Consider the following 20,988-nt stretch of genomic DNA (forward strand, 5'->3'; position numbering starts at 1 on the left):
TTGCCCTCTGTCTTCCCCTTCCCCACATGAGCCATCATACCTTCTCTCCGCTATAGGCCTCCAGCCAGCTGTCCCGGGGCTCGGCCACAACACCTCGAGGTGTCCTGCACACATTCAGCCAGTCACCCAAACTGCAGAATGCAGCCTCGGCCACAGCCCTTGTCAGCAGGACCGGCAGACATTCCGAGAGAGCTGTGAGCACCGGCAAGGGCAATGCCACCACCAACTGGAAGAAGGCACCCCTGAGTACAGGTGGGTGGCCCCCACAGGGCTTAGAGTGGGGACCTTGTCATGATGAGGTCCACAGGGGCACCTGGGTGGCTCAGTTGGTTAAGCATCCAATTCTTGATCTTGACTCAAGTCATGATCTCACAGTTCGTGCATTCAAGCCCTGCTTTAGGCTCCATGCTGGCAGTTCCGAGACTGCTCGGGATCCTCTCTCTCCCTCTGTCTCTACCCTTCCCCAGCTTGTGCTCTCCTCTCTCAAAAGAAATAAACCTCAAAAAGAAAAGAAAAACATGCACACATACAGGTGAACAGAAATGATAGAAAGAGCCCTGAGACCCGAGACCTGTTCCCTGAGAACACCTGCTTCTGACTCTTCAGCTTAATCTCTGTTCACTAAATGAACACTCTGAACAGCTGGTAGCCCTGGGTAGATAACTAATTGCCCTTGTTTGCTCGCTCTATACCCAGACTCTAGCTCTTGACCCAAAACGTGGAGCAGACCCAGTTTAGGTAGTGTGTCACACACACACACACACACACACACACACACACACACACACACACAAACACACACACATCATCCAGCCAGTGGGCATCTGTCAGCACAAACACTCAATCTTGCCAACTCGGTGCCGTGCCTCCTCCCCACTCCCCCACCTTCCTGCCATAGGGAATGCCTGCTTTTGCTGTTATGTTTTACCTTCTCTGGTGCAGTAATTAATTTATTGTTGAGCCAGGCAGCATTCTTCATTCCCTGCTCTGTGGTTCACTCTTCCCACCCTCTGGCTTGGACAGGTCAGGTGGTGCAAAGTTGCAAGCTAGAATGAGAATGTGGTAGGGCGCCTTGGTGAGCTCAGTCAGTTAAGTGTTGACTTCGGCATAGGTCATGATCTCATGGTTCATGGGTTCGAAGCCTGCACCAGGTTCTGTGCTGACAGCTCGGAGCCTGGAGGCCTGCTTCGGATTCTGTGCCTCCCCCTCTCTCTGCCCCTCCCCTGCTCATGTTCTGTCTGTCTGTCGCTCTCTAAAATAAATTAAAAACTCCAAAAAAAAAAAAGAATAAAAAACTCAAAAAAAACCCAAAAACATTGGGGGAGGAAGAGGGAAATCCCTGGAGCAGGGCCAAGACCACGGTGGGCATCAGAGGACTCTGAGGAGACCACATTTGAGAAACAACTCAAGGGAGGAGGGATACACTTAGGTGAGCATTCCCTAGTCTGCCACAGCCCCCATCATCCTTGGGTCATCCCCCACACCACTTGCCCCATTTTTTATTATTTATGTGCTGTCATTAAGGTGACAGTTAAATATTTCCACTAAAAACAGGAAAGTGAAAAAGACACAGAGGGCTGAGAGAGACAGGTGAGTGCTTTCACTGTGGGAGTGAGTGTCCTGCCCCCCACCTGAGCTCGCTGCGTCCCTATCAAAAGAGGAGGCACCATCATGAGATCTGTCTCCCTAGGCAGAACTGGGAAAGCCAGGCTGTCTGCAAACAAAACACAGGAGTCTGCTGTGCATGCAGCTGACCGTAGAGTTAGAAATATGGCCAAATATCAGACTTCCACAGGATGTAGCTCAGGAAAGGGAGGACATTGGTCTGATTGCCGAAGAACCTATTCTGTAGAGCAGAGAGAGAGCATTTGTAAACATAAAGCGGGCAGAGATACTTTTGTGTGTCATGTTTAAGATGCAGCTAAGAACTCATAGCAGTTTGGAAATTCCTTTTGTGGAAAATTTTGAAAGTATATGAAATCAGTGGGAAAAGTCCAATGCAGGTGTGTGCATGTGTACACAGTGAGTGGTAGGAGCCACATAAAACTGCATATTTAAGGTAATATTTGAAAGGGAATATGAAGGAATAAATAGTTGCTGTGTTCAGCAGTAAGACTAGAGGTAAGTGTGTAATCGTTTTAAAAACAGCATTTCCCAAAAGAGTTCTCCCAGCATTCCTAGTTAACCCTTGGTTTCTTGGCAGGACTCAGTCAGGTTTCTCTTTAGAATGTATAGAGGTTTCCCAATTGCATTTGACCTCAAAACACTTGTTCCACAAAGTACATTAATCTCCACCAAAAGCACTCTTGGGGTAACACAGTGATAGGGGGGATGGAATGGGGCAGTCTTTACCCCAGGCCAGCCAAAAACCTATTTGTGTTGGGAGATTGGGGGTCATTTCTTCATTTTTCAGTTGTAAAAGAGATGCTTGTTCATTGTTGAAATTTCGAGAGTACGAAACAAATACAACGGTGTTTCTACCCCAGGAGAACAAATGCTGTATTTCGGGGCTTTCCCCCTATTCTGCGTCTCCACTGGTGTGTCACTTGTGTGTAACTGAGTGCCCGACAGAGGTATCCTGCTCTTTTCACCATTCCGTGTTCCCTTTAATGTCATGAGATTATTACCATACCATTAAAACTGTCACTCTGTTCTTTTGCAGGTGGGGCCCTTGCATTTGTCAGCCCGAGCTTGGCAGTGCACAAGACCTCCTCAGCTGTGGACCGCCAGCGGGAGTACCTCCTGGACATGATCCCGCCACGCTCCATCCCCCAGTCAGCCACGTGGAAATAGTGCGAGCCGGGCCCGGTGGAGAACAGGCTCCCTCCTCCCTCCCACCTGGCCCTGCCACCCTCCACTCGGGAAGACATCATGCTCCCCGAGAGAATGAGTGAGCGAGCGCCGGCCATGCTGCAGAAGCAAGGGCTCCATTCTTGGCTGCAAAGTCTCGTCGCAGCTGAGGGGCTGCTTCACAGGTGGACGAGGAATATCACTGGGGGACCTTTCCCTTGGGCTTTTTTCCTTTCTTTGCCTTTAGTTTGCCCAACACCAGCAGAAAAGTGGACCTCGGGGGCTGGTTCTGCTTCCGGCCCTTCCTTTCAGCCCCCCTCTCCCCCCAATCCCCCCAAGCCCGGCAGGGTGCATGGACGGCTCACCCTGGACACTGTGACACGCTCGGCGAGACCGGCGCCCGGGGCTTCTGAAGTCGAGCGGAGCGTTCTGTTTTGTTTTTGCTTCTCCCCATCTTAGCCCTCCAAGTCTTTGACTGCCTTCCTTCATGGCAATCTCTAGGTTGACAGATTTTTTTTTTTTAATCACCTCATGATGATGGAGTTTAAAGTAAACCGTGCAGACCCAGGGGTCCCTGCCGAGCACGGCCCCCACACCCCAGAGGGTGGGCCACTGACTGCCCAGCTCTCAGTCTAGCAGAAGGCCTCTGCTGCTGCTCATCCCGGAGACCCCGGACCTCCCACACTTAGCAGAAGAACAAACTGCAACCCTGACCCAGACAGAGAGCCTGGAATCCCGGAAGCCGCGTACCACCAGTGGAGGGAGGAGAGAATTGGCAGCAACATCTGGAGCCTGAGTGGGAAATTAGAGGGGCAGGCTATTGTGTTTTTTGTTGTTGTTGTGGTTTTATTTTATTAAATTTTTCTTTTCCTACTTATTTTGATGGACAACATCCTAAGGTACCCTGGCCTATGCTCCTGTCAGGTGTGTCTGGTGGGGAGGTGCCCCTGCCCCTCCAAGACGTCAGGGTTTCTGTTTGGGTCTAGTTTAGAACCTTTCCTTAAAGCGGGGCCATGCTGCCAGGGTTCGCCTTCAGACTTTTTTTTTTTTTTTTTTAAACCCTCTTTCGAGTCTACAGAAATGTCTTTCAAAGGATCAGGTCTGCTCTTAGTTTCATTTTGGTTTCTCCCACTCTTTAAAAATCAGTTCCATGAGGATAGACAGAAGCCGTCGTGAGTGTGCTGTGCACGGGGCTGTCTCTGTGCAGGTGCAAGGGTGTCCTGTGTGCATGCACACACGTGTGTCGATATGGAGATGGGGTACACTGCTCCCCACTTCAGCCCCAGCCCTAGTTTTCCTATCCATGCAGTTAGGGACTTAATTTAAAATCCTTATTTTGTAGGGCCGCCGCCTTCAAAACACACTGCTACAACATTCTAATAAAGGCTCATTTAACCCCCTCTCTCATGTTGTGTGAATATCCATGTTTAGCAACATTTTGACCTGCGGTAGAAGACTTAGTTTTGCAACATTCTAATTTTTTGTTGTGTAAAACCCTATATTGCTCATTGATTTTTGTTTTGAGTGCATAACTTACATGGGCTGAAGGAGGGGAGGGTGGGGAAGAGTGGCTTTCATTCCAAGATCCAGGGATTTGGGGGATAGGAGGGATATTGACATTAGGGGGGGAGGTGTTTTTACACCAAAAAATTAAGAGTATGCAAGCATTTCTATTCCTCACATTTTTCTGTGTGCCTGGCAAATAAATACTTGTCTTATACTACCCTGAGCTGTTAGCCCTCTCTGTTCAATGACATGGGCCAGGTTTTCCAAATCCTTCAAGAAGGAGCACCTGGTCTGGCCTCTTTCATGGGCAAACAGACCTCAGTTCTATGCAGTAACTTGGGATCAGGCATCCAGGCGAGAGTCACCTCTGCACTGGAGGGGTGTGCCAGGATTGTCACACCCCAGCTGGAGTTGAATGGGTCTGTGACTCAAGGGCCTGAGTTGAGCTGTGCTGCACAGGTTGGGCCTCAACCCCAGCCCATTAGAACCTCGCTCATCACTGTGCTCAGGAACCACCTCTGCTCACCTTGCCTGGCTGGACTTCTACCAGCCTCTGAGCTATTAAGGGAGCCTCATGAATTCAGTACAAATCCGACCACCACTGGTGGAGGATAGGGCTACAAGCCCTGGCTCTGCCTCCTCCAGCCCAGGGTCCCTGGGAATAATCCCATCAGGGGCCACTTACTGTGACATGTAACTTTTTTTTAAAGGGGACAAGAACGTGAGATGCCTTAATCTTTTGTTCATTTCTACTGTATCAAAACTCCTACTCCCCCCCCCACACACTTTTTTTTTTTAGTTTCTCCCTTTGTGGTATAACTTCTCTGATAAGACCCAAATAAGTTCTTTGATGAGACTTAACGATGTTACAGGAAAGGCATATTAAATCTCTCTGCATGTGGGGTTTGGACATACTCAGAAAGGATATTAATGTTAAGGGTGTTTTCCCAGCAGCAAAGCTCATCCCTCAAAATTGGCCACAGTGCTGGGGTTCTGGTCTCTCCCTGACCCCTGGGGCCTCAGACCAAGAGGACCTGGTTCCTAGGAGCAGTGAGAATTTGGGAGCCCTCAGTCCCAAACGATAAAGGTCCAGAGTTATCTGTGACATGAACTCCCAATGGCAACTGGGAAACTGTTCAAGATGCTGGGCACCTCTGGAAGGGTGAAGGTTTGCATATTTGAAATGGCCATATGTGTATACATGCATGTGCACATAGATACCTGTGTGTCCACTTGGAGCCACCCATAGCTCTGGCCATCCTGCCCATGTCATGGGGCCCTGGTTCCCAGTATCCCAACCGTAATGTTGGGACCCACACCTTTGACAAGGCCGACAGTTGCCCTCCTTCCAGGGGTAGCCTCTGGTCCTGTCTGTACCCTGAGACCATGAAGCAAGGCTTGGACCCAGCGCAGAGGGAATGAAAGGCAACTGAGTACAGCCCTGCTGTGTTGCGGCTCCTGTGTCCTACATGTCATTTTCCTGTGGACAGTCATGGGGAGGGATTTTCTATATAATTTAAACATTCTCGTCACAGGGGTGTAGATCATGAAAAAGACAGTTGTTGCTGCTCCACCATAGGGTTTTTATTTGATGCTGAGCTATGCTGCACATGATGGTTGCCTAAAAAATTCGGACTGAGCTTTTGTTTTAAAGGACAGCTGAAGTTTTATAATACTTAACAATGAAAGTGTAATAGACAGTTACACTAGTGCAGGGTATTTGGAAAGTGGGGTTTTGGGGGGTGGGTGGAGAGGTTGTCACTTGTATTTATTGTGACTCTAAATCTTTGATAATAAATGTAAAAAGTTGACCACCAAACCGGAATAGAAGTTCCAATGAACACAGGCTGGAATCAATGGCTATACATTGTGTCATGAGGAAGTCTTAGAATCTGAAGGAAAATAAAGAAATGGACAATGTGTTGGCTGTATTTTTCTTTTGTCCCCCCAGTCCTGGTTTCCCTGCATTATTTTTGTCCCAGCTTTGGGGCAGCTTGGAGACTGGGGAAGGTGTAGTAGGGTGATCCCTTGTTAAAGGGGAAACAATGAGACACCTGATTCTTGGGCTTCTTTCAGACTTCATTTCCAAAAGTGGGTGGAGTGTCTCCCCAAACTGGGCACTGTGGCTTTGCCTCTGGGCCTCCCATCTTCACCAGAACCTGTGGCTTTGTGGCCTACTTACCCACAGAGCTGAGGGAGCAGGGTGAGGGTCCAGTGAGTTTTGCCCATCCACTGGTTCTTAGCCCCTTCCAGCCTCCACCCTGGAGTGGTAGGTTTTTCTGGAATTTTCAAGCTTGGCATCTACATTGGGTGTCTTTGCTGCAGGACATTATTAAAGATGTGAGTTCTAGCACAGACAGAGCTGTCCTGTCAGCTCTGAAATGAACAATTTCAGGTGTTCATCAATATTTGTTATCAGATATTGACACAGTTTCAAAAGTTATGCATAAAGTGAGACTTGTGATCACTGGTAAATTCTAATGTACATAAAATATAAGCCTGTTTTCCTAGCTGCTTTTATTTTTTGCAGTTTGTTGTTGTTGTTGTTGTTGTTGTTGTTGTTGTTGTTGTTGTTAAGACCTTCCTGCCTCTGGCCTGGGGGTGTTGATTGTCGTCTCCAACCACCACAACTGGCTAGGCTTCACATGGGTAAGACACAGAACTGCTAACACTGACATTAGAGAAATTAGGCCCAAACCTGTCCCAGTCCACCTGTGACATCCTGACTGGTGCCCCATGCCTCAACACTGGCTGCAAGAAGCACATTTATGGGACATTTTCTTGGGGGCTCAAAATTCAGCCCTCAAGTGAGTTTTCACTGAGGCAAGCACAGGCTCCTCAATTGCTCAGGGGTGAGTCTCAAGCAGCTTCTCCAGCCAACAAATGGGACAATTGCCCTGGTCCCTGAGGCCTTGTCCCCTCTGAACTGAGCCACACAGGTCTGTGGCCATGGGGTAGGAGGAGCCCCAGGCCCCATTGCTCACACAGATTAAGGCACATGCCATACCCCAGGCACTAGAACCCCACCTTGTGACAAGGGCAAGGAGGGAAAGAATGGGGTGTCAGGGAAGAAGTGACTTGTTAGGCCAAGTCTGGAATGAAGACAGAGGGAAAAGTGGTAGGGAATGGCAACAGCCAATGCAAAGGCTCAGAGGTGAGACCAAACCTGGAGAGTCAAGGACAAGGAAAGCAGTGTGGATGGACCACGGGGCAAAAGGATGAAGAAGTGGGTTTCATTCTGAGAGTGGTGGGACCCTTAAGAAGGCTCAGGATGCCATCCTTCAATAACCCACAGCCCTTCCCAACAACCTGGAGGTTGTTCCCACTTCCATTTTCCAAGGTATGGTCCAGACCAGAAGAGACGCTTTTCTAGTGCAAACCAGAGGGGGTGGGTTTTCTCTCAGCTCAGATGTGAACCAGCCAAGACTAGAGGCAAGGCACTTTCCCCTCTCTTAGCCTCAATTGCTTCAGCTGTCTCTTTAAGGGGGTTAGGGAAGAGCTGGTAGTTAACGCCCAGGGCACCTGAGAGCCACGAAGGTGAGTGAGCAGGAGCAGGGCATGGGCAGACCCACAAGATGATTGGCCTCCTTGGGAAATGCGTGGAGCTCCGATGGAGGCGAGCAGGATTAGGGCTTAGGGGGACATCTCCACACACCGCAAATGAGAGACAGCTGGTGTCACTAAACTCAGTAATCTCATTGCAACAAAAGTCCCCAATCTCCCCAGGCCCTGTGGAGTCCCCTGTCCAGATACACACCTCTCCACCTCTTCTTCCTCCCTCTCTATTCCAGCCATAGACCTTCCTGGCATTACCCAAACACACCAGCTCCAACATATCTTGGGAACACTTGGAACACTTTCCTTCTCCTATTTCCAGTGACTGATTCCTTCAGGGTTCAGCTCAAATGTCTGCTTCAGTCCTTCCTTGGTAACTCGTCCTTCCCCTCACCCAGCTTTTAGCACAAGTTACAATTCTTTACACACCATTCATTTTTTACTTGACTTTTTACTTGCCTCCTAGCTGAGGGCAGGGATGGATCCAAGCCTCTTTGCTGAGTCCCAGAGCTTGGCACACAGTAGGCATTCAATAAATGCATGAATAAAGAAAGGACTGAAGTAACCAGCTTGCCCAGCAGTCTCATGCTTTACCCTTGACTCTCCCCTCCCCCTGCCCTAGACAACTTCTTTACCAAGGAAGGACTTTTACTAAGGAGAGTTTCCACCACCTCCCCAACTCCACTCCAGCCTTTTCTGGTTTCAAATTCCAGCTGTGTTCCTGGGCAAATGACATCTGTATGGGCCTCAATTTCCTCATCTGTAAACGCTCAATTTATGTTAAGGCAGGAGGCCCCCACTCCCACGCGGTTCCATCCTTAAACACAGGCAGGGTACTAGGATCCTTGCCCCCCAGCCCAGCAATTCCATTGCCATCACGACACCTGGGATGGCCCCAAAGCTCTTTCGAGTCAGCTGAGGTTGGGGAGCCCAAAAGTCTGGTTTGAATCTTCCCAATTCCCTTTTGAGACCTAGGACAAGAACCTCAACAAGCCTTTTCTACAATGGGGCTCCACGCCTGCCTTCCCCTGCGGGATGAAACACCCTCCCCCCCCCACACACACACACACTCGGTAAAAGGGGGCCATTGCCAGAGGCAGGTGCGAGAAAGAGCGAGTTTATTGCAAGTTCCAAGGATGCAGCGCCGGGAGCTTGCCGTCCCTCACACGCTTTCGCGGCTGTCTCGAGGAGGGCGTCCTTCACACGCGTCCACTCGCTGGCAGCTCCTCCAAGTAGCCACGGCCTGCCTGCAGCCATCGCTCATTCCGCGCTGGCTCAATGCTTCCGATTCCTCTCGTCCCTTCCCCTCCTGGGGACTTCTCTTAGGAAACAGAGGAAGCGCTTGCGCCCTCTTGCTCTTGGGATCATGGGGAGAGGAGCTAGATTCTAAACAGGGGCGACTGTAGCCCCAACCATCCAGAGAAAGGAAAAGCGGCGAGGGCGGGGGGGGGGGGGGGAAAGAAGGGGGTGTGCGCGTGCGCAGTGGCGCGTGTCGGCTTCGCTGGAGTACTGAAGCACGCCTCGCACGCGTGCGCTGCGCTTGCGCAGTGCTCAGGGCGGCGTAAATGGCGGGAACCCCGGCTTCTAGCCAGAGTCCCCAGCACGCAGCCAGCCGTTGCGCGCTACCTGGCCCGCCGAGGGCCTGGAGGACGGGCTGAACTGCAGCAATTCAGCGATCAGGGCCTTGCAGCGCTCGGACACCTCGAAGCCGTCGGGGTAGAGTACGCCGCGCTTCTGGCGCCTGGGCAAGCCAGCGATGTCCGAGTCGTCGAAGGGCATGCACCCGGTGACCATGACGTAGAGCACGACGCCCAGGCTCCACACGTCGTACTTCTTGGGGTCGTATGGGATGCCCAAGAGTACCTCAGGCGACGCGTAGGCAGCCGAGCCGCAGTAGGTGGTGCTCAGGTCAGGATAGCCATGTGCCTGGCGACCAAAGCCAAAGTCAGTGAGCTTCACTCGGCGCTCGTCAGGGCTCAGCAACACGTTTTCGCACTTGAGGTCACGGTGCACCAGGTGGTGGTCATGCAGGTAGCGCACAGCTCCGGCGATCTGCGCGAAGAGGTCGCGCGCCTGACCCCCGGGGATGCGCCCGTTGCGCTGCACTGCCTGCAGCAGGTCGGTGGCAGCCGCCTCCATCACTATGTACAGCTTCCCATTGCACACCTCGATGAACTCGAAGACGTGCACGATGTGCGGGTGCCGCACGCCCCGAAGGATGGACAGTTCGCGGGGCAGGAACTTGTTGACGAAGTCTGGTGGCGCGCGTCGCCGGTCCACCACCTTGATGGCCACCGTGCCCTTGTACTTCTTGGACGTGGCCACCTTCACCTTGGAGTAACTGCCCTCGCCTATCGTGCGTCCCAGCTTATAGCCGAGTTCGCTCAGAAGTTTGTCGCCCGACATGGTGGCACCTGGGGCGCGCGGGGAGCAGGAGGCGGCTGCTGTCGGAGGGCGGCCGGACTCCAATCTCGGGCCTAACCCATGGCGCTTGGCACCTGCACACCCGCACCCCCATGTGCCCACTCCCGGGTCCCTGCCCCTGCGGAGCCTTTTATTGCCCAGGTAACAGTTTCTGCCTTGTGAAGTGACTGTGGGCGTCACCCCACCTCGGGGTAAGGGCCCCCTGGACCCCGCCCTGCAGGGTCCCCCAAGGCCATCAGGCTTTGTGACTCATAATTGCTCTGAATGCCCCAGTTCCCATTAGAGGCTATTGGCAAGGGGTCTCGACCACGACCGGGAAGCAGAATCTGTGCCTGGCACTGGGGAGGCTCCTCATGAGTCAAATACGAACAACAGTCGTCCCCCAACTTCGTGTACCCAGCCCTAGCCATGTGAAGCTCTGGGCTGCCCGCAGTGCCCCGCGACGGGGAGAAAACGAGAGGGGGCTTAATTCGGTGACCTGGCTCTGAATGGTCTGAGCATCGCACCAGAGGGAAGGTGTAGGGGAGGGAGGTCCTTTAGGGCAAGGGCCCAGGCGACCGGACGAGCTCCAGGCGTCTACACCTACTGGGCTAAGCTCCGTCTGAGAGAAGAAATAGAGTCCTCGGCTGCAGCCTGGTTGCCCAGATGATCCCTGAACCCAGTCCCGGAGCTCTACCTCGCTGTAGGACCGCTACTAGTCCTGTCTAAGACATGCGCGGTACGTTCCGCCACACTCATCATGGCGGCGGCCGCCGGACGTAACTTCCGCCCGCGGTCGGAAGCACGGGTCCTGCGAACATGGCAGCGTCGAAGGTGAAGCAGGACATGCCTCCGCCGGGGGGCTATGGCCCCATCGACTACAAACGGAACCTTCCACGTCGGGGACTGTCGGGTCAGTGTCGCGCTGCGCCGGGGTGTCAGGGTTGGGACTTCAGGGCGCCGCGAAGGGAGGTGGAACCCGAGGATCCCCTATCGCTTCTGTAGTAAGAGGCTGCTACTGGCACTCAGGGCCATCCAGAGTAAAACTGGTGCGGAAACGGGAACATTGAGGGAATTTAGAAGATGTTCCTTTCTGGTAGTCCCTACCTGTGGATGTCCCAGGAATATGTATTCTTAAATTTTTCAGATGTTTTAATAACATTTTAAAATTATGTTATTGGGTTCAACACAGAAAAATGTAAAAAAAAAAAAAAAAAAGTAGAAGTGTCACATGCTTTGCACCCAGGGCTAACAGAGAAATACACACTTTTAAACAAGGGTAAATACATTTCCCATAACTCGAGGAACTTTACATTTAATGTTACGCAAATATGCCTCAATTAAAAAAAAAAATATATGGGCATGGTTTAAAAAAAAAAAGGTAATTCAGCCAGTGGGAAAGTTAGTATCAGGTGAAAACTCAAGCTCTTCCCAAGCTCTTGGCTTTTTTGTGGCCCACAATAGAGGTTGGCAAACTTTTTCTATAAAGGCCCAATAAATTTTTTATGCTTTGTGGGTGCCTGGGTGGCTCAGTCGGTTAAGTGTCCGACTTCGACTCAGGTCACGATCTTGAAATTTGTGAGTTTGAGCTTCCTATCCGGCTCTGTGCTAAGAGCTCAGAGCCTGGTGCCTGCTTTGGATTGTGTGTCTCCCTTTCTCTCAGACCCTCAGCCCTTCCCCTGCTCATGCTCTGTCTCTCAAAAATAAATAAACATTGGGGTGCCTGGGTGGTTCAGTGGGTTAAGCATCTGGCTTTGGCTCAGGTCACGATCTCACGGTTCCTGAGTTGGAGCCCAGCGTTGGGCCCTGTGCTGACAGCTCAGAGGCTGGAGCCTGCTTCGGATTCTGTGTCTCCTCCTCTCTCTGTTCCTCTCCTGCTCACATTCTGTCTCTCTCTATCTCTCACAAATAAATAAATAAACAAACAAATGTTAAAAAAATTAAAAAAAAATTTTTTTAATGTTTATTTATTATTGAGAGAGAGAGAGAGGGAGACACAGAATCTGAAGCAGGCTCCAGGCTCCCAGCCGTCAGAACAGAGCCCAACGTGGGGCTCGAACCCACAATTTGTGAGATCATGACCTGAGCTGAAGTCAGACACTTAACCAACTGAGCCACCCAGGAGCCCCTAAAAAATTTAAAAAATAAAAAAGATGTGATTCAGTTAACTTGCTAGTAAATCGATCCTTTAAAAAAATAAATAAACATTAACAATTTATTATTATTTTTTTTTTTTTTTAATTTTTTTTTTCAACGTTTTTTATTTATTTTTGGGACAGAGAGAGACAGAGCATGAACGGGGGAGGGGCAGAGAGAGAGGGAGACACAGAATCGGAAACAGGCTCCAGGCTCCGAGCCATCGGCCCAGAGCCTGACGCGGGGCTCGAACTCACGGACCGCGAGATCGTGACCTGGCTGAAGTCGGAGGCTTAACCGACTTCGCCACCCAGGCGCCCCTAAACATTAACAATTTTTAAAAAATTATGCTTTGCTAGTCAGAGGCTCTCTATCCACTGCCGCTGCTTTTTTTTTTTTTTAAACAACTGTTTACAAACCTAAAAGTGTTCTTAGCCCGAGGGTCATTAAAAAAAAACAGGTTACAGGGGCGCCTGGGTGGCTCGGTCGAGCATCCGACTTCGGCTCAGGTCATGATCTCACGGTCCGTGAGTTCGAGCCCCGCGTCAGGCTCTGTGCTGACAGCTCAGAGCCTGGAGCCTGTTTCAGATTCTGTGTCTCCCTCTCTCTCTGCCTCTCCCCTGTTCATGCTCTGTCTCTCTCTGTCTCAAAAATAAATAAACGTTAAAAAAAATAAAAAATAAAAAAAACAGGTTACAGGCTAGATTGGCATCACATTGGCACTTGACTCATCGTAGAATAGATTGAACAAATACAATGTGATGTGAATGTCTTCATTTGTTTTCTCAAAGTATAACTTAACACCCAGGCCAGTGTATCCCTCAGGTGTGTGGCATGAAGTCTGTTTATGCCTGTGCACCTGTGTGACCTGTACCCAGACCAGGCTGTAGAAGGGTCCCAGCCCTTGGTCCTCCCTGGACTCCTAGTCAGCATCTCTCTCTCTTTCTCTCTTTTTCTGTCTTTTAAAGTTTATTTCTTTATTGGGGGGGGGGGGCAGAGCCCGATGAGGGGCTTGAACCCACAAACCGTGAGATTATGACCTGAGCTGAAATCAAGACCCCAATGCTCAACCAACTGAGCCACCCAGGTGCCCCTCTTTTTTATTTTTAAGTCACAAATGTGCCCTTAATCCCAGTCCTCTTCCAGTTCATGACACAGTAGTGCTTCTATACCATTATCTAGGGTTAGGCCTCCTGGTTGCAACCCCTTCACACCAACTTGCATTGTACTACATACAAACCCATCCCAGTCTTTCCTGGCTGCAGAGGGGTGAGGAAGAGACCCCTTCTGGCGGCGTGGTCTTTGTGTATGTACGTGCTTTCAGTAATTGCTTGTTGAATGCGCACGTGGCACTGAGCCCTGTCCGGAGGAGCTTACAGCCTAGCAGAGGAGATTAAAATAATCACACCATAGGGGCGCCTGGGTGGCTCAGTCGGTTGGGCGACCGACTTCGGCTCAGGTCATGATCTCGCGGTCCGTGAGTTCGAGCCCCGCGTCGGGCTCTGTGCTGACAGCTCAGAGCCTGGAGCCTGTTTCAGATTCTGTGTCTCCCTCTCTCTCTGCCCCTCCCCTGTTCATGCTCTGTCTCTCTCTGTCTCGAAAATAAATAAACGTAAAAAAAAAATAAATAAATAAAATAAAATAATCACACCAGAACTTCTCATTTTGGTGAGGCCCCAGATAACCAAGGCCTGCTTTACCCAGGGTGGGCTGGAAGGACCTCTGAACAATCCCCAAGGTGGAGGGAACAGCAAGTGCAAAGGCCCTGCTATCCATCCTGCGCCCCACCCTAATCATCTTTCCTGTGCCCCTCCTCCAGCCTTGCTTTTGAGCCTTGTTCTCATTAGCCCTACCCTCCCTTGCTCCCGTAAGGCACCCAAGCCTGGCACCCACTCCCCTTCTCTCTGCCTACATCACTCTCCACTAGTGTCCTAGAACATGCCAAGCTGGCTCAGACCTTCTTTTTTTAAAAAAAAAAATTTTTTTTTTTTAACGTTTATTTATTTTTGAGACAGAGAGAGACAGAGCATGAACGGGGGAGGGGCAGAGAGAGAGGGAGGCACAGAATCGCAAGCAGGCTCCAGGCTCTGAGCCATCAGCCCAGAGCCCGACGCGGGGCTCGAACTCGCGGACCGCGAGATCATGACCTGAGCCGAAGTCGGATGCTTAACCGACTGAGCCACCCAGGCGCCCCTCAGACCTTCTTTAATTTATGCTGTTCCCAAAGTGACTGCTACCTCCATCTTTTCCACTCAGCTCTCTTCTCTCTGCTCCTTCCTGTGCCCAATAGGTGGGCCTTTTTTTTTTCCTTTGTGTCTTTAACATTTTTATTGAAATTCACAAACCAGACCAGACCATTCACCTATTTCATGTGTACAAATTGTTGATTTTAGTCTATCCAGAGTTGCGTGACCATCCCCCGGATCTAAGTTTATAACACTTGCATTACTCCAAAAGGAAGCCCCATGAACGGTCACTCCCCATCCTCCCCCCCCCCAGCTGCTGGCAACCACCAGTCTGCTTTCTGTCTGGTATGGATTTGCCTGTTCTAGATATTTCGTATAAATGGGTCCTACTCTATGTGGCCTTTGGTGTCTGGTTGCTTTCACTCAGCAGGATGTTTTTATTTTTTGTTTTTATTTTTTATTTATTTTTTATATTTAAAAAATTTTTTTAACGTTTATTTATTTTTGAGACAGAGAGAGACAGAGCATGAACGGGGGAGGGTCAGAGAGAGGGAGACACAGAATCCGAAACAGGCTCCAGGCTCCGAGCTGTCAGCACAGAGCCTGATGCGGGGCTCGAACTCACAGACTGCGAGATGGTGACCTGAGCCGAAGTCGGACGCTCAACCAACTGAGCCACCCAGGCGCCCCCTTTTTTTTTTTTTTATTTTTTTTTTGTGTGGCAGTTTCTTTCTTTTTTTTTTTTTTTTTTATGGTTAAATAATATTCTTGTGTGAATGGACCACAGTTTGTGTATCCATTTACCACTTGATGGACATTTGAGTTGTTGCCACATTTTGGCTGCTGTGAGCATTCCTGTGCAAGCTTCTGTGTGGAAATGTTTCATTTTTCTTAAGTGAAATTTCATCCAGGAGTGGTCTAGCTGGGTCAGATGGTAACTCCACATTTAACCTTTTGAGGAACTGCCACACTGTTTTCCAAAATTAGCTGTTCTGTTTTACGTTTCTACCTGCAGTGTATTGAGTTCCGGTTTCTCCATATTTGGATAACACTGATTATTTTCCTTTTTTTTTTTTTTTTTTTTTTTTTTAAAATTCTAGCCATTCTGGTGGGTGTGAGGTGGCATCTCACTTTGGTTTTGATTTGCATTTCCCTGGTGACTAATTATGTGGGGCATCTTTTCATGTGTTTATTGGCCATTTGTATAACTTCCAGGAGAAATGTCTTCAAGTCCTTTGTACTTTTTTTTTTTTTCTTGGAGAGAGAGAGAGAGCTGGAGAGGGGGCAGAAGGAGAGAGAGAGAGACAGAATCTCGAACAGGCTCCCCACTGTTAGTGCAGAGCCCGATGAGGGGCTTGAACCTATGAGCCATGAGATCATGACCTAAGCTAAAATCAAGAGTCAGATGATCAACCGACTGAGTTACCCAGGTGCCCCTGTACATTTTTTTGATTGGGTTCATCTTATTACTGAGTTTGCAGAGTTCTTTATACATTTTGGATGTCATTCCCTTATCAGATACAGGATTTTCAAGGACATTCATCCATTCAGCTTGTTGACAGTATCGTTTGTGGCACAAAAGTTTTTCATCCCCATGAAATCTAGTTCATCTATTTTTTTTTTTTTTTTCTTTTTGCCACTTGTGCTTCTGGTGCCAAAGCTAAGAAGCCATTATCTCATCCAAGGTCTCAGAGACTGACTCATCTGTTTTCTAAGAGTTTTATAGTTTTAGCTCTCAAATTAAGGTCTTTGATCCATTTTGAGTTAATTTTTGTGCATGGGGGAAGGAAAAAGTACACTTTATTCTTTTGTGTGTGGTTGTCCACTTATCCAATTTGCTGAAAGACTATTCTTTCCCCGTTGAATTGTCTTGGCACCCTTGTCCAAAATCAATTGACCGTGAATGTGAGGGTTTATTTCTGGACTCCCAGTCAGCTCTGTTCCGTCGATGTACATGTCTACCCTGGTGCGGTGCCACGCTATTTTATCTTGTACACACAGCTGGGTGTTAAGTTTTGAAACTGTAAAGTGCAAGTCCTCCCCCTTTGTTCTGTTTCAGAATTGTTTGGTTAATCTGATCCCACGAATTTCACAATCCGCTCTTCAGTTCCTGTGGGGCTGGTAAAGGGTAAAGGGTACCGCGCTGAATCGGTACCTTAGTTTGGGGAGGGCTGCCGTCTGAACAGTGTTAAGTTCCAGTACGTGAACACAGGATGTTTATTTATTCAGGTCTTCTTTACTCATGGCCTGCACCCCCTTCTGGGCGTGCCCTTCGTCAGCCTCCACCACCAGACGGGCAGCTCCTGAGGCACAGACCCGTACTGAGGGATTGGGGTCTCGGCCTCGCCACTGTCAGCAAGAAAGGGCTGCACCATTGTAAAGGCCCCCTTATTGGAATTTATTTTACTCAGGGGCCCACGCGGGTGCTTGGTGTGAAGGCAAGAGGTTTCCGTGAGGACAGCCCGGGCTTATCCCCTGGGTCGAAAGAAGAGGCCCCTGGGCTTCTCTGCAGCTACTGAGAAGAAAGAGGCAGCTCTTCTTTTTTTTTTTTTTTTTTTTAAATGTAATGTTTATTTATTTTTGAGCAAGACAGAGTGTGAATGTGGGAGGGGCAGAGAGAGAGGGAGACACAGAATCCCAAGCAGGCTCCAGGCTCTGAGCTGTCAGCACAGAGCCCCACATGGGGCTTGAACTCACGAACCATGAGATCATGACCTGAGCTGACGTCAGACGCTCAACTGACTGAGCCACCCAGGTGCCCCGAGAGGCAGCTCTTCTAAAACGCTCCTGCCCAGCACAGGTGGTCAGCCATGTGTAAGAGCCACAGGTGCACTGGAAGCTGGTCCCAGGCACTCGGGCCTCGAGAAAGGTTCTGCCTCTGTGCACAGGAACCAGGGTGCCCTCGTTGTCCCACCTTCAGTAACATGGAAGTATCTTACTCAGCTCATATTTTTAACAGGTTTGACTGAGGGGCTAAAAAATCTAACCAGTTCCTCATGCATCTCTGGGTCCAGCAGAGGTGCCAGAAAAGCCCTGTGCTGGAGCTGAGCTGAAGAAGAAGGACGAAGACCAGGACAACAGAGGCCCCTTGCAGACACGGAGCAGGGCTGCGACTCCCAGAGTCCCCACTGTGCACCCCCACAGGTTCTAGGGAGTGGCCTTACCCACTATTTGCTGGTCATTTAGTGGCTGTTAACTGGAACTTGACCTGCCTGAGCTTGTCAGTTCTTCCCAGCAGCCACGAGGCCCGTCCAGGGAAGAGATCACAACTCAGAAGATGAGAGGGTATGGGGTGAGCCAGTCCCAGCCAGGCCCCAGGCAGCTTGGGCTTCCCTGAAGACCCCAGCAGGCCCACAGCCTGTCAGTCAGAATTATAGCGCAGGTGCCTGCTGGTGCCAGTAAATATTCATGGCAGCCTCTGTCCCCTGGTGTCCAGGCAGGGGGCTTGACCCTGCTGGGCCAGGAAGCAGCAGCACCCCCGGGAGCCCGGGGGGGGGGGGGGCTGGGCCGCCCCTGCAGGGCACTGCTTGCCTCTGGCAGCCCCTCCCAGCTCCTTGTGGGCAGCACTCAGAGAAGTGGCCCAGGCAGCCGGAGCCACCATGGAGCTGGGCCCAGCTGTAGATACTACCCTTCCCCGTGGAAGCACCTGCTGACTGGGAACCAAACAACAAGATTGTGGGGCTGGGGCCACCCGATCATAAACAGCAAGGCCTTCGGGCCCTGCTGCAAGCCCTGCTCAGCCTGTACCTTCCAGAAACGGGGATGGGGGGATGGGGGGCGGAGGTGTGTCAGCCGCAGCTGCCGCACTTGTCAGAGGAAAGCCGAGGCAGCCTGGTGTCCCTGCCTGCAAGGCAGGTGCACGGAATCGAGAGTCGTCTGCAGTTGGGAAGGACGGGTCCAGGGGAGAGGGCTGGCGGACGTTCCACAGAGACAAAAAAAGAATCTGAAGAAATACGCAGTAGAGACGGTACTGGCCATCTCTAGGAGGGGGTCACTAAGACTTTCACCTTCTCTCGCGTCCGTATTTCCGGTGTCCGTGCACAGCAAGCAGATCGTGCTTCATGAGAAGGAACTACAAGGGGTGGCCTTTCCCGAGGGTAGGCGCTGAGCTGGTGCCCCCTTTCCCCACAGGCTACAGCATGTTTGCTGTGGGCATCGGGACCTTGCTGTTTGGGTACTGGAGCATGATGAAGTGGAACCGAGAGCGCAGGTAGGCCCCAGGCTGGGGACCGTGGGGTGCACCTGTGGTCTTGGTGTCCCTCGGGGCCCTTCATCAGCCCCTCAAGGCTCAGGAAGTTTGGGCCTTCCAGAAAGAAATGGCAAGAAAGGAGCTCTTCACCAGGTGTCTCTTGGCCTCCGCTGCTAGGGACTCGAGGGTTGGGATTAGGACAACCCATCAGGTGGAGGTGGAGGGCAGGCTCAGGACACGCTCCTTTACTGGTTTTTTTGTCAGTGTTAACCAGGCAAAGAGGACAATAAGGGCTTAGAAACAGGCCATGCAACACAATGACCCCGCCAGCCACATGGGGCCTGAGGGACCGAGGCAGATAGTGGCCTCCATTCAGACTCTCGCTGCCTCTAAGCTGTCAGGATGCCCTGCCAGGTGGCCCCTTCTGATTGGCCCCTTACTGGCTGGGCCCCTTTGCCCTGCCGCACCCTGTGATATGTGTCCTTAGCACCCCCTTTGAGCTCACTTGCCCCCCACAAGTCTGGGAATCCCCAAGGGTGGTGGCGGAGAAGGCCAGCCTGTGTCAGGTGCTCACCATTGTTGAGTGTGAGCTCACACCGGGTCCAGCTGCCCCACATGCACCACCCACGGGAGTGTGGACACGGTGACAATAGTGTGGGGCTGTGGTGGGGCCAGCAGCCTGGGGTGGGGATGCTCCTCTGGGTTTGGGAAGATGGGAGGAGGTGTGAGGGCTGGAGTGGGGGCTGAACTTCATCCAGACCCTTCCCTGTGAGGCTGTGAGATTTCTGGCGATGAGGGGACACGGCCAGGGGCCACATCACTGGGTGCCGCGCCCTCAGTATAGATGGGGCTGGTGGCTTGGAACACACAGAACCGCCTGCCCCGGGCTCACACCCCAGGGTTATTTTGACAGGAAGGGGATATGGTTTTGTAGGGCCCAGAGCCCTGTGATGAAGGTCCCATCCCCAGTCCCCAGTTCACCACAATCATCAGGCCAGGGCTATTTTTAGGATTAAAAGCTAAAGTTTTTAACTGAAAAGAAAGTGCGAAGCCATCAGTCTTGTAGACCAGTGCCTGTGCCAGCCCACGTGCCCACACCCCGCCTTCTCATCTTCTTGTGGGTAGAGCTTACTCCCCAAGCCTGCCCCACTCACTTGCCTCTCTGCCGGCTCCCCTCCCCACGCATCAGCCTGAGTCTGAGGCCACATCACCCACCCCGAACTCCAGCCTCATCTGATCTGACTGTTGGTTTTTGGGTTTCACAGGCGCCTGCAGATTGAGGACTTCGAGGCCCGCATTGCGTTGATGCCACTGTTGCAGGCAGAGAAGGATCGGAGGTGGGGCTGCTGGGACCAGGGTTGGAAGGTCACAGGCCTGAGTGTCCCAGCCCGCAGTGCAGGACATGACAAAAATGCATTTGGGGGCTGACAGCTGTGTCCTGGCATATGTGGGGGAGACCCAAGGGCTAGAATAGGAAGGCTCCCTGGAGGAGGGGACGTTGAGGCTGCAGCAGGAGGACAGTAAATGTTTGTAGGGGAAGGAAAGGACAAGAAGGGTTGGCACATGCAGGGTTGGGAGTGGCAGGAGGTGATTGGGGTGGAACAGGGAAGGATCTGGCACGTCTTTTCGGGAGTCTCTCGGTGCTCAGGCCTGTCCCCTACCGCCCATTCCATCCCCACAGGGTTCTGCAGATGCTTCGGGAGAACCTGGAGGAGGAGGCCATCATCATGAAGGACGTGCCTGACTGGAAGGTGGGCCCTGGGTAGGGAGGGTGGGGGTCCAGGCCCCCTGCAGGAACACAGCCTCCCAGGGAAAACCTGGAGCCGAGAGGGGTAGTGGGTGCCAGGCGTGAGGAGGGGAAGGCAGCAGCTTTTGGTGTAGGCACGGTAGTCACCAGGCCTAGTGGGGTCCCAATAGGCAGTGTGGGCCTGAAGGGGTAGCTGCACCGTCACCCATACCCCACTGTTCCCACAGGTGGGTGAGTCTGTGTTCCACACAACGCGCTGGGTGAACCCCATAATGGGCGAGCTCTACGGGCTGCGCACGAACGAGGAGATTCTCAACGCCGCCTACGGCTTCACGTGGTACACATAGGGGCCTGGACCCCTGCACCCTCCCCACTGGAAAGAATAAATGCTCTGGAGACCTGTTTGCCTGTGTCCCAGCGACTGAGGGAAGGCTCGTGGGACACGATTGGGTTACACACGGCCTGGGGATATAGGG

The 20,988-nt window shown here is 51.5% G+C and overlaps 3 protein-coding genes across 9 annotated transcripts in view; 2 read left to right on the forward strand and 1 right to left on the reverse strand.

Annotated features, from left to right (window-relative positions):
* GATAD2A (GATA zinc finger domain containing 2A) overlaps positions 1 to 2,882 on the forward strand; it is a 101,726-nt gene extending 98,844 nt beyond the window's left edge. For 5 of the 7 annotated variants that reach the window (XM_049642509.1, XM_049642513.1, XM_049642512.1 and 2 more), the window contains one exon: positions 57 to 2,655. In XM_049642509.1, coding sequence (XP_049498466.1) covers positions 57 to 536 — 480 coding nt within the window. In that variant the 3' untranslated portion in view covers positions 537 to 2,655. The other 2 variants (XM_049642514.1, XM_049642515.1) reach the window with 1 other exon arrangement.
* A 6,070-nt stretch (positions 2,883 to 8,952) lies between these two features.
* On the reverse strand, positions 8,953 to 10,414 carry TSSK6 (testis specific serine kinase 6). The gene has a single exon (XM_049642543.1). It carries the CDS (start codon positions 10,255 to 10,257, stop codon positions 9,436 to 9,438), a length of 822 nt encoding a protein of 273 aa, XP_049498500.1. The 5' UTR covers positions 10,258 to 10,414; the 3' UTR covers positions 8,953 to 9,435.
* Positions 10,415 to 11,037: 623 nt separating this feature from the next.
* On the forward strand, positions 11,038 to 20,916 carry NDUFA13 (NADH:ubiquinone oxidoreductase subunit A13). Its single transcript, XM_049642556.1, has 5 exons — positions 11,038 to 11,167; positions 18,708 to 18,786; positions 20,031 to 20,102; positions 20,447 to 20,516; positions 20,740 to 20,916. The coding sequence occupies exons 1-5, from the start codon at positions 11,074 to 11,076 to the stop codon at positions 20,857 to 20,859; spliced, it is 435 nt and encodes a 144-aa protein (XP_049498513.1). The 5' UTR covers positions 11,038 to 11,073; the 3' UTR covers positions 20,860 to 20,916.
* Positions 20,917 to 20,988: the final 72 nt, after the last annotated feature.

The sequence above is a fragment of the Panthera uncia genome, chromosome A2 (assembly GCF_023721935.1).
Source record: "Panthera uncia isolate 11264 chromosome A2, Puncia_PCG_1.0, whole genome shotgun sequence".
NCBI classification, from domain to species: domain Eukaryota; kingdom Metazoa; phylum Chordata; class Mammalia; order Carnivora; family Felidae; genus Panthera; species Panthera uncia.